A 14,063-nucleotide genomic window follows, 5' to 3' on the forward strand; every position below is an offset into this window, starting at 1 on the left:
ATTCCTTTTTTTTTATATGAGTAATCTATCTAAAAAAATCATAAGCAAATACTTAAGGGGACTTTGGTCAAAAAGTTATCTACTTTATTATCTAAGATTAACAACGCGTTGAGTCCATACAAAATTTTAATTTTTTTTAGTTTCTATAGTTATTTTTTAATCTTTTTAAAGCCTAAAAAAATTTTAACTTTTGTTTTCTTTTTGTGTTTTTAAGTCAATTCATGTGTATTTTTTAAAAATATTTAATAATTATTATAGTTATGTTTAGGATATTAAACACCCCCCTTACAAATATTTTGAATGTTTTAACATGAGAAGAATTAAATATGAATCTTTAAGCTTTTATTTCTTAAAAGTTCATATTTAATTTATGATTTGTCAAATAATTCTAATTTTTTTTTGGAGAGAAATTCTTACATTGTTCTAAACATACCTATAAAAGGAGGGACAAAAATGAAAAACAAAAAAAAATTGTAGAAATTAAAAAGTTAAAAAAAATAGAGATTACAAATTTATTTAACTCAATTATCTATTTTGAACTATTACATCATTTATCTATTTTTTTTTAACTATATTATTATGTAGGATCTAATTTGTAATCTATTTGGTTATGTAAGGTTGCATTTTGTTATATCTTAAGTTGTACTATGTGAAAATACGCTAAACTAGACGAGGCATTTGTTAATTTATGTAATGTTTTTTGTTTTTATTTATTTATTAAAGTACTGAAATATTGAAAGAAAAAACATGTCGTACTAGCTTATTGAGATAAGTAACCCATAGTTATCAAGTGAATCTTGATAAATTACAATCCAATAAAAAATCGGAACGGACCAAACTCTTAATTCATGTGATCGGGTCCTTTAGATCATAGCGGGTCAGGTCGACGCATTTGACAACTCTATATGTTATCCTTTTTAAAAGTCTATTTCATTTTAACATATTTATAAATAAAAAAAGTAATTAGACGTATCACTAAATAGGCTCAATAAGTCAAATAGTGAAGGTCCACTTGCAAAAAACTAATGCAAATTGATATGCAGTTTTAATCTCCAGATTGATTAGTAGGAAGCAAGTACAAAACACTCAATCACACTGCAAAAAACATTGTTGATATGAAATATGCACATGTTTTTTACTCAACTTTGTCCCAACGGACATATTCAGTCTGTGCGCCCAAGTTTCCTTCAAGTCTCAAAGAAGAACGTTCTAGGTTTGAAGAAGAACGTTTTGGACAAAATTGCAAATAAGAAGATTGTTTCAAAGAAAGTAATTAACAGCTAGCAAGACTGTCCAATTAAACGAATAATATTCATATTAAACGAATAATTTTCAGCCTATTTTCATCTATAAAACAAATATCAATCAGAAGATGTAGACAATAGTTCAATTGACAATCTATCTACACTTGTTCATCTAAAAAGGTCAAGTTGTGAATCTCTTATCTCAAGAAAAAACTCCAAGCTCTCTTCACTATATTTGTTGGTCATTCTTTTCGGAGTTATTGCTTGCTATCAGTAAATCTCAAACAAAGAGTTGGGAGTCATAAGATCTCACACATTTTTAATAAAACACTTTGTTTAACTCAAGCCCATCTTTTATGCTAGATTGAGTGGGTTGTAATAATTCTTTCTAGTTTGAAAGGTGACTGTAAAAATCCTTTATGGAGTTAAAAATGAATGTGAAAAAAATTCTTTTTGAATTTAAAGGTGAAAATTATACTTGATCAAGTGTGATCAACAAAGAAATTACATAGGCTGAATGTTGTGTGTTGAGTATATTAGTAGAAATCTCATAAATTGTGAGGAATTTGTTAACAAAGAAAAGAGAAAGCAAGAGGAAGAAGAGAAACAACCACTCTAGGGTTTCATAACATAGAATGAACCAAAACCACAGTTAATAGGGTTACAATGAGTATATATATAAAATAATAGAATTGTCTAGAATTGTCTAAAATACCCTTACTACTAATATATAATAATATTATCTAACATCTCCCCTCAAACTCACGATGCATTAACATGGAGCATCGATAGTTTGTCAACTAAAAAAAACGAAAACGTTTAATGGAATGCATCTTTGTGAACAAATCAGCAATCTGTAAAGAAGAAGAGACAAACGGTAGAGTAATGATTCTATGCTGAAGATGATGACGAGAGGGGTAACGAGAGGGGTAACTTAGATATTCATTAATTAAAATTTTAACATGATAAAAATCAATTTTTTAAAGTATCTTTCAAAAATGGTATTTTTGAACAATTTCTGAAAATAATTTTTTATTTTAAGCATTTTTTGAAATTTCATTAACTAAAAAAAGTTATAAAAAATAGATGAAATATTTAAAATCATATTTTAAGATAAACTATTTAGACCAATTTTTTATTTAAAGTTTTATTTTTAAATATTATAACAAAAAGATAAAATACTATAAAAAATCATCTTTAAAAAAATCTTAAACAACCAAGTTCAATAGTTTAAGACCTTTCTCGTATTTATAAATAAAACGATAACTTAATTGATGTTGATTTAATACAATATATATATTAATTTTATTTTTATTAATTCAATATTAAATATTATTTAAGTCAGTATTTTAATTATAAAAATAAATATAAACATTAACATTAACGTCTATTTTTACTTTTAAAAGATGATCTATGTAATCTTACAGAATTTTATACATTTTGTATGTGTTCATCAAAGATAATAGAACATCAATGCTATATAGATTACGAATCTATATTGCACGAGTTACTATAGTATAGTACGAATGCATCTTCAGCAACAAAAAAATAAAAATAAATTATTCACCTGCCAATGCTCCAAAATAAAAGTCTGACGCGGATTTGGATTCTCATTTTTATTTTCTCTACCATTTTCACCCATTTCCATATATAAAGACGAAGTGGAGCCAACAAGGTAAAACATAAAAGCACCTCGAATCAAATTGATATAATAAGGATAAAATAGACTCGTACATAGGTAAGATTAATTAAACATTTATTCAATAAAGGTAAATTAAACTCTTGTTCAGTAAATTATGTTAACTACAACTAATTAGGCATTCTTGAAAAGAAAAAAAAGACTAATTAGGCATTAATCAGTACATTTATTTTTTGACAAAGATGAAGAATCAATTGAAAATAAACAAAAATAACATAATTTAATCTTCATCAATTCTTTATTTATAAATATATATACATATTCAATATAATATTAATATTATTATTAAATAAATCTAAATAAATTCAACAATGACCAAGTGTTTACTTTCTTCAAAATGAATTATAAGTAAAAATAAACTTAATTACGTGTATTAAGAATATCATTGATCACGTTTAATTTATTTAATGATTAATAAATTGGGTCATTGAAAATAAAATAAAAATCATATTAAATAAAATATAATTTATTTATTGATATTTCATTTTAAAAATACAAATTAATTTTGTTTATATTTTATTTTAAAGAAAATATTTTATTTCATAAATATCTTCTTATTCATAGAGAGAGAGAATTTTTGAGACTCCACACTTTTTTAATCATACTCTTCATCACAATTATTTCCTACCAAGTAAGATATTTCTTCTCCCTCTTTTGTAAGTGTAACAAAAAAAAAAAAAAAGAGATTTCTTCTCTCTCTCTCTCTAACCCTCTTAGCTTTTACTATCTTCACTCAAAAGTCAAAACGAACACTCTTAGACTCTAGGGGCCTTACTCCAAGTCAATTTGGAGCATTCAAGGTAGAACCAACTATTCCCTTTTACATTTCTTAAGGATATCATTAAGTATGTTAGTTTCTATGATAAATGAAAGGATTGAGTAAATGATTTAATTCATACAAGTGTAATTTTTATTTTTTCATTTGAACGTTATAGATATTTAATTTTAATTTTAACTAATTTTAAAGTCTTATCATGTATAGGTGTGATATATTAGTGAAATATATTTATTAATAAAATAATTAATGAAATATATTTATTAATAAAATAATTAATGAAATAATTAGATAAATTAAAATACAATAAATAAGAGTATTAATAAAAAAAAATTTATTGATATTTTAAAATGAAAAATAATATAAAATAAATAAATATTTTAAATATAATATTTAATATGAGATTAAGAGATCATAAAATTGAAGACTCTAAAAATCAAATTCTTGTATTTTTATGCATACATACTAGATTCATTACATTTAAAAGAGATACAATTATACATGAATCACATTCAATCTTCACTAGATCATTCCAAAATTTAAATGACCTAAACATCAATATACTAAATCATTCCAAAATTTAAATGATCTAAACATCAATATATGCATTACAAATAATATATGGAATCCAAATCCAATCTTTGCAAAGATTATTATAGTTTTAACAAAGAGAGAGATTATATAACCTCTAAATTTCTTTTATCATTTATAAATTCATAACAATAATACGAATTTAATTATCATCTAACATATCACGACAATTCATAAATACGATGATACATATAATTATAGTAAAAATAAAAAATCTTTAATGATCTAACAATTATAATTATCAAATTAAATCACAATAATATATACATACTAACAACTATACCCTCTAAAATACATCTAAATTCATAACTGCAAAAAAAATTTGATATATAAAAATTTAAATTTGAATTTAAGATTTTGCACATATCTATACTAAAAATGATGTGTGAGTCTAGTCATGAAATTAATTTGACACTAAAAAACAAAGTCACATTGAAATAGGGAGAGAGAAAGAGAGGTTGAGGCAAGTACTGTCTCAGCACATAAACAGCATTTTCCCACAAATTCTTTCCTAACCTTTTCCTAATTTTCCCTTTGTTATACGCATGCTTTCTGTGGCCACTTCCTATACCATTATTCTGTCATCTTCCTTTCTCTTCTCTTCAATTTCTTCTCTTCTTTCAACAACTTCCACACTTGTGAATTCATGCTGCAACCTATGATTTTTTCAATTCTGAGTCTTTTTTCTATGATTTCAGGGTAATTTCTACCGTGTTTTATTGGTTTGGGTTAGCAACTTTTGTTTGGAATTGGATCCATGTCTATGCTTCTTCTGTAGATGATGATGTATAGATGAAGCAGCTTGAGGGGTTTGTTGCTTTTTCTATTTGATGAAAGTTTTATAATTAAAGTTAGGATTTTTATGTAATTGCTTCAATTGGGTATTTAATTGTGTAATTGCTTCAATTGGATATTTAATTCTAGTGGATTTGGAATCTGGGTATTTATTTATAGTTTTGTTAGGGTAGGGGTTTTGAGTTATGAATATGGATTCTAGATTTGAGGGGAAAAATCAGTATTTATATGAACCAGTAGTGCCTGAGATGAAGAGTGTTGGTAAGGTGAGTTTGGATTGGAATTTGAATGATTGGAGATGGGATGGTGATCTTTTTACTGCTAAGCAACTGACTTCAGTGCCAACAGATTGTAGAAATCGGCAATTATTCCCGGTTGACCCCGAAATACCTACAAATATTGTTGATGGTTCTATCAATTTGACTTGTGGCGAAGGAAGTAGAGAATTGGAGAAGAGGAGGAGGGGTGTTGTTGTTGATGAAGGGTTGGAGATGGATGATGAAATTGGTTCTCTTCATTTGAATCTTGGGGGTCAAGTTTACCCTATCATGGAAGGGGATGAAAAAAGTGGAAAGAAGACAAAGATTACATCTGTGACTACTTCGATGAGTCGGGCTGTTTGTCAGGTGGAGGATTGTAGGGCGGATCTTAGTAATGCGAAGGATTATCATCGTCGCCACAAAGTTTGTGATGTGCATTCTAAGGCTAGCAAGGCGCTGGTGGGAAATGTTATGCAGCGATTCTGTCAACAGTGTAGCAGGTCAGTTAGGTTATAAAATGATAGTTTCTTAGGGAGCACAGTTCAGATTTATGATACGTTCATTATTATTCTATGAAGCTCATACACATACTGACACTGACATGTGGACAATGATAATAATTTGAAAATAATAGAAGTTGAATGTAGCCACCTGTGTTGGTGTCGTACACTAGACACACCTTCAATTTGAGGTGTCGGTGATAAATTACATTCATTTTTTGGAATATGTTGTAAAAAGAAAGATGAAGAATCTAGGGTTTGTGTTGTGTAATGTTTTTAACACACTTAGCCCTCCCTGTTTCTTGTAGTTGGGTTTTTAAAACCGGGTTTACATGCATTTTTTACTTTTCAGAACACTTACTTTAGCACCTTAGTTGGTGCAACTTCTTAAATCTATGACAGGTTTCATGTTCTTCAAGAGTTTGATGAAGGAAAGAGAAGTTGTCGTAGGCGTCTTGCAGGTCACAATAGGAGGAGGAGGAAGACACATCCTGATGCTGCTTTAGTTAATGGAGACTCTCCTAATGAAGAAAGGGGAAGTAGCTATATTTTGATGAGTCTACTAAGGCTACTCTCCAATATGCATTGTGAGTTTGTGTGTTGCATTTGTTATCATTTGATTTTGTATCCATATGCCTTCTAACTTTTCGACACATCAATACAGGACAACTAAAAAGGTGTAAGGTTTGTCCTTCTATAGTGATTGTGTTCTTCAAAACCAATTCTTGAAAAGTTGAATGTTTCCAAGTTTCCTTTTGAGCTTATTCAAATTCACATTATCTGTTTTTGGAACTCTCATGTCCAAAGTTTTAAAAACTGAACTAGAGATTGAATCGGCGAGACCTGTAGGTCATGGTTCAAATTCTTTAAACTGCTCAACCCGGGTCAAAACCGCGATTGAATCTCTCAAATAACTTAGCAGTAGATCGTGTTGGTTCACGGTTCAACCGTCTGGTTTGGTTTTTGAAACATTGGTTGTGTCTATCTACAGTTATTGTAAATTTCATCATTGATATGTTTAGTTTGACTCCACATATTCTACCTTCTATGAATTGCAGCAAACGGCCCAGATCATATGAGAAACATCGATGTTCTATCTCGTCTGATTGGGAACCTGGCAAGTGTTGCTGGTACGATAAACGGAGGAAACGTAGCTGGTATGATAAATGGAAGAAATACTGCATCCCTATTGGAGGTACCTCAAGATTTAGTAAAAGCTGGAACATCTGGAGCTGCACAGAATGTTCCAAACACAAACTCAAATGGTCCTGAACCATCCAGACCTTTTGATTCTTCTACCGAAACGAGAAACGGTCTAATCCGTCAAGACCCTCCAGAGTCTAGGTCACCGTGTGAGACAGTTCCTACCAATCAAACAGTGCAAAAATGTATACCTTCGGGATGTGTCGGAGTAGGATGTTCAAATTCTCGTTTGATACCACAGTCCTCAAATGTACTTCCTTCAAGGGGCGGCCTTCCACCCCGACCAGTTGCCGCAGAGACTACAGCTGGAAGAAACAGATTGACTAATATCGACCTGAATAATGTATACAATGACGTGCAGGATTCTATGGAGAACCCCGGAAATTCTCCTCATCAACCTTATCATCCTTCATCGGTACAATGTGACTCTCTCAAGTCAAGTCCACCACAGACAAGTAGAAACTCGGATTCAACCTCTACTCAGTCACCATCTAGTTCTAGCGGTGAAGGCCAGGTTAATTACTTTAGCAATTCGAATTTGTTTCATTATTATTTTATAATTTGATAATGTTCCTATTACCTTAATATCAAAGAAATTAGTGGCTACCCGAAGATTTCATTTATTAACACATTATTTATTTATGCTTTTTATTTATTTATTTTTTATGTTTACAGAGTCGAACAGATCGAATTGTTTTCAAACTCTTTGGCAAGGATCCTAATGATTTCCCCGTTGTTCTTCGATCACAGGTATTTTTTTTCCTATGTTGAAATTGGTATAAACAACAATTTCACTGAAATGTTTCTCTATATGGTTTTTGATTTATGGTTTTCATGAACACCAGATCCTTAACTGGTTATCCCACAGTCCGACAGAGATAGAGAGCTATATAAGGCCTGGCTGTATTATTTTAACTATATGTCTCCGCCTAGAAAATTCTGCATGGGATGAGGTATAATTTTGATATAATACCCTATGTAGATGGCCTAATGGAGCAATTAAATCAATAAATCTGAATGTGCTTATTACTATTTCATAATGCAGCTATGCTATAATCTTGGATCCAGCTTGAGAAAGCTTATTGCTTCATCAAATGATTCTCTTTGGAGTACAGGATGGATATATACAAGAGTGCGGCACTCTGTAGCTATTCTGTATAATGGTTCGTTCCTTCTTCCTGTTTGTGTTGCATCCTTTCATCTCACATGATTGTATTTCAGTTATCATTACTAGCATGCAGAGTGCAGAAGGGCTCTAGCATGCAGACATGCACTAACCTGCCCTTCTGTCTGCTTTACTCGATAAAAGCAATATAAGTTATAAAGTTTTATGTAGTTGTTTAAAATAACTTAGTTATTCGATTGAATAAAGAAGGATAAATTTGTAAATGAAACAGTTTAAATGAACGATAAAATTAGAAGAAAATAGCTATACCAAATCTTAGTATAGATAATTTTTGACAATCTATTGCTAATACATATTTTTTTTATTACTTGATTATCTCCTGCAGGTCAAGTGGTCTTAGATGTTCCGTTGCATCTTGGAAGCCCACAAAGTTGTCAGATATTGTGCGTGAAACCACTTGCTGTTTCTGCAAGTGCAAATGTAAAATTTATTGTGAAAGGGTTCAACCTTTTCCTGTCTAGTGCAAGGTAATTTCCACAAGCCATATTTTGAACAATACTTATTTCAGTTATCATGCTGCTGGATATACTATTACTTGAAAGAGATGAAGGAAATAATAATCTGAATATTGTTGACTAACAAATTGATAATACTACCTTAATAATATTATTTAATGCACATAAATGCTGTAATTGGTAGAGCCTTGAATTGTAGGAAACAAAGTCTGGCCTAACAACTGAAAATATGGAAATATAATTCTGCAAATTAAGGAAACAATGCAAGAGCTAATCATGTAATAAAACTTTATTTAAGAAATTAGTGACAAATTTTTGTTGCTTGTTTGAGATATATCCCCCTTCTACTTCAGCAATGATTATGTAGGATTTTGAAAGAAAATAAAATTTCATATGATTATAATATATAGTATGCAATATTTTTATAGGCACCGCAATAGTTTTGAAAATGAATAAGAGCGAGAGAAACTAGGAAATAGTACCTCCATGGTATAATTTCATTTATGAATTGGGAATAGAGGAAGATTCATGCTCTACATTTAATGCGAATTGGCAAAGTTAATCCCTTCCTCTTGATTTCAGGTTGCTCTGCGCACTTGAGGGGAAGTATCTGCTACAGGATAGGTGTTATGATTTGATTGATGGTGGTGATGCAGCCATTGGAGATCATGAGCTTCAGCAACTCAGCTTCTCTTGTCATATACCGAATATGACTGGAAGAGGGTTTATTGAGGTGGTTTCTTACATTATTTATTTTCCTATACATACTTCTTTTTCATTGGCATTCTTTCAGCCAAATGAAATATGCTTAAGGGTCTGTTTGATATAGTTTATAAAAAAAGTGATTTCGGTATTCAATAATTTAGAGATTTTTAAGAAAAACATAATCAAAATCACTGTTTCTTTTTTAAAAAAAAAGTCATCTTTCTCGTTCGAAGCAGTTTTTAGATTTTTTTTCTTCAGATTCTCATTTTGTTTTTAATTTATTACAAATGGATGAAAACTCCTAAAGTGATTGTTTCCTAAACAAACTGTGACAAATGGGCTCTAAAAGTGTTTTTCATTTTCTTCATTGTGAACTTCTTTAATTTTGATGAAGCTTGTAAAGAACTGGAGAGTCATCACTTCACATCACAAACAAATCAAGTACTTCTCGACTTCGATGATGTTCTTTTTCTATCTTTCTTGTTTTTTTTCTAGAAATTGAAAATGTGCAAGCTAAATCATATACCTAATTAAAATTCACTGATTTTGATCAGGAAAATTTGAGCATACAATATAGAGTATGAATTTCATATAATCGGTGGAGTGGTCGGTAAATATCATTTCATCTCAATGGATAGAGTTTCACGGAGTTATTCACTTATTCATAGTGAACATCATTGTATCACCTCCACAAATTTTTGACCAGTATTTGAAGGCGAATGTTAGCGATTTGAAACTCATTCAAGTCGGTCTCACTTTAAACAAAGCCGATGGTAAACTTTCTCATTTCAGAACCAACAACTGCTTGCGGTCAAAATCGCAGAAATTGAATTCCCATAACTTCCTAAATAAGGAAGGTTGCCATCGACGTCGGTTGAAGTGAGATCGACTTGGATGAGTTTCAAATCATCAACGTTCACCTTCGAATACTAGTACTGATTTGAGATGAAGTTTACGGAAGTGATATAGTTTAGTGGGTATCCACTTTGGATAAATGAATAGCACCAGTAAACTCTGTCCATTGATATGAAATGATATTTACCAACCACGTCAAGGATTAGATTAAATTCATACTCTAAATTGGATGTCCAAATTCTCAAAATTGGTGGGTTTGAACTAGATACATGATTCGACTTGCACATTTTGAATTTCTTGAAGATGAAATTGGAAGAAAAACGAGAAAGAACACCCTCAAAGTCAAGAAAATTACTTGATTTGTTTGTTTGTGATGAGAGTAGCTGCACTTTGGTTGCTATATCTTTAATCAGTTATGCCTGGCTTTGTGGCCGTAGAATTTCCCTTCTACTATAATTCCATTTCAGAAATAATATACATATTTTCCTTCCGTTATTATGTGATTGTTATTTAATTTTCATGTGTTGGATTCAGGTTGCATTAATGATTTTGAATAGTTCTAGTTTTTTCATACAATCGATTTAAAACCAATCTTTAATGGAGAGTGTTGAGTCTGATATTCCCCTTCTTGCTCTTGAAATCTTGAGTTACCTGTAATCATGCGGCTTTTTCTTAGGTGAAACTAATTCTTTGAAAGAGATGCTTTGTCATATGTCATGACAGACACCAAACTATAATTTTCAAATCTCTTGGAAAATGTTTATGAAATGGCTTATATATCTAGAATGCATATGGAATTGATCATTTCTACAAATGAAGCAGGGAATTGCCAGGTGGTAGAATCCGATAAAAATGTTTTCATATTTGTGTTTTTCTTTCTCAATTTTTATCTCTTTTGAAGCTATATCTATGTCTCTGATTTGTAATCTTTGATCAGGTTGAAGATAACGGTTTTGGCAGCTGTTCCTTTCCATTCATAGTTGCAGAGGAAGAAATTTGTTCAGAGATATGTACGCTAGAGACTGTCATTGAGGCAGCCGAGACTGCCGACGACATCCAGATCAAAACCAAATTAATGGAAGAAAAGACTCGAGCAATGTATTTCGTACAAGAAATGGGTTGGCTCCTTCATAGAATTCGTGTAAAATTTAGGCTAGGGCCAATGGCACCTGTTCAAGATCGCTTTCATTTTAATCGGTATACATCGCTTGTTGGCTTCTCTATGGACCATGATTGGTGTGCTGTGACAAAAAAACTATTGGACATAATCTTTGAGGGTGAAGTTGATACCGGAGAACATACCTCTGTGGAGCTTGCATTGTTAAACATGAGTCTTTTACACAAAGCTGTAAAGAGAAATTGTAGGCCTATGGTAGAACTACTGTTAAACTTTGTGCCGGTTAAAGCGTCCGATGGTGGAGACAGTAAAGAGATGCAAGTCAACAAGTCCACTGACAGATTCTTGTTTAGACCCGATACCGTTGGGCCTGCTGGGTTGACTCCCCTACATGTTGCAGCAAGTATGAATGGCTATGAGAATGTGTTGGATGCATTAACTGATGATCCGGGAATGGTAATTCTTTTTGCTTCTGTACGCATCATCGTATCTTGAGTTCATATTTTAACTGTGAAACTTAGGGGATGGGAGAAGGGTGCATTGGATAGAGTCTTTTATATTGTAACTTCAAGGGGATTTAAAGTTCGTCTTTTGCATTCAATTTATTTCGAAATATAAAAAACATCTTTGAAATAAATAGTCTAATTATTTCTGCAAATTTAGAAATATTTTAATTTTTTTAAAAAAATTGGGGAATGTAAAATTATTTATTAATAACGGTTACACTAATGAACATCTTACAAAACTGTCTTAGGTGGGATTTAAACTCCATCCATAGCTTCTTGCCTAAGTTGAAACGAGTTTTTAGCTGCTTTTTTAGAAGCTTCCTGGTTTGACTCCTCCACAAACACTTGAACTTTTGGTTTGAAAATCTGCCTTTCGGCCACATAGTCTGTCTTCATTGTAGCAATGCAACACCTTTAGCATGCTAGGTTGAGAGGGTGAGTTTAGTCTCATATTGCCTAGAGGTATCGCCTCTTTGTGGTGCTTATAAGGCTTGCAGATCCGTCACCTTACAAGCTGATTTAATGGGGATGAGTTAGTCCTAATCCTAAATTCTAAGATGATATTAAAGCTTATCCTAGATCTGTTGCTTGGTTGCTAACATCGTCCACACTCTTCGATCATTTGGCCTAGGCGTGACAAGGTGATGGAAAGTTTGCATTAATTGTAGTCACCTCCGCTGTCAATTATTGCAGCGGTCAAACACCTTAGTTTTTTTAGTTGATCGGGTTGGGTTTAATCCCACAGCGCTTACGAACTTTGTAGTGCTTATAAGACTTCAGCAATCCTTTTGGTAGATTAGGTACCAGATACTTATTTTTTAATATCCGTGAAGTTTGCAAGTGGGTCATATAATATAAGGGTATATCAGGTATGGAAAGCTTGTACGATTTGTAGTAGATTGTCGATCCTTAACTAAGTTACTTTTAGAGGGATTTATTACAAAATGTTTTACTTATCTATTTGTTTCATGATCAGGTCGGACTCGAAGCATGGAAAAATGCAAAGGACGGTACAGGTTTGACACCAAATGACTATGCATCTCTTAGGGGCCACTACTCCTACATTCAACTTGTGCAGAGAAAAACAAGCAAGAACTTCCAAACTCAACACGTGCTCGACATCCCAAGCACGCTCGTTGACGCAAACATGAAGAAGCAATCAGATGGCCCTAAATCATCAAAAGTTTCAAGTTTTCATACAGAGAAGGTTGCAACAACATCAACACCAAATCATTGTGGTCTCTGTCAGCAGAAGTTGGCCTACGGCGGTGGCCGCATGAGGAGGGCACTTGTTTATCGACCGGCGATGCTGTCAATGGTTGCCATTGCAGCTGTTTGTGTCTGTGTGGCTCTGCTCTTCAAAAGCTCACCAAAAGTTTACTATGTTTTCCAACCTTTCAGCTGGGAATCATTGGAGTATGGATCAATCTAATGTTCTTTTACATCAGATGTTCCTTGCACTAATAGATTTGAATTTTTCTTTTTGGAAGAGTGAAAGTCTTGGTTCATAGTATATTACATCAATATTGTATTGAAGTTTCATCCAAAAATAATTTTCAGTATGGTATCTATCAATTGTTAGGTAAATGAGGTTATTAGGTCATATATATATATGCATTGGCAAGATAGTAAGCCTAGGACACCTTTTGTATTAGTCAATAAATGTAAAAAATTATTACAGGTCAGTATTTTTAAACTATCATGATTTAATGATGCTATTATGAAAGATAGATAAGCTACTAGATGTAGTAGACTAGTGATGAGAGAATTATACAATTTGGTGGTGAATGTAGATTGAATTTTGGTGTCATTATGCACAAATTATGTGTTGAAATTTATGCTACAATATTTTTAAATATACTCAACTGTAGAGTTACTAGGATTTATGAAATTCTGTTTTTTATTGTTTATATTAGAAGTTTTTTGTGGATTTTTTTTTATAACCAAAATGCCACAACGAAAAAATGTTATGCGATTGTCCTACTTTTTCAACTTAATAGGAGGTTGCTGGTCCGGGAAGCGACCAATTGAAAGCCATTTGTTTAATTCATAATAGGAGGTTGCTACTCTAGGTAGTGACCTGCTGCTTGCAATTGTTTTTTCTTCTTCTTCATTTTAACAATTATCATTAATTATTTAATAAATTAAAATTAATTAAATTATTTAAAAAAT

At 31.7% G+C, this 14,063-nt stretch overlaps 1 protein-coding gene across 1 annotated transcript; it reads left to right on the top strand.

Annotated features, from left to right (window-relative positions):
• Positions 1-4,743: 4,743 nt before the first annotated feature.
• LOC101503890 (squamosa promoter-binding-like protein 1) lies at positions 4,744-13,667 on the top strand. The gene is made up of 10 exons (XM_004488143.4): positions 4,744-5,864; positions 6,267-6,451; positions 6,923-7,581; positions 7,743-7,817; positions 7,913-8,020; positions 8,113-8,230; positions 8,579-8,720; positions 9,291-9,441; positions 11,206-11,841; positions 12,868-13,667. The coding sequence occupies exons 1-10, from the start codon at positions 5,290-5,292 to the stop codon at positions 13,321-13,323; spliced, it is 3,105 nt and encodes a 1,034-aa protein (XP_004488200.1). The 5' UTR covers positions 4,744-5,289; the 3' UTR covers positions 13,324-13,667.
• The last annotated feature ends 396 nt before the right edge of the window (positions 13,668-14,063 follow it).

The sequence above is a fragment of the Cicer arietinum genome, chromosome 1, assembly GCF_000331145.2.
Source record: "Cicer arietinum cultivar CDC Frontier isolate Library 1 chromosome 1, Cicar.CDCFrontier_v2.0, whole genome shotgun sequence".
Taxonomy (NCBI): Eukaryota; Viridiplantae; Streptophyta; class Magnoliopsida; order Fabales; family Fabaceae; genus Cicer; species Cicer arietinum.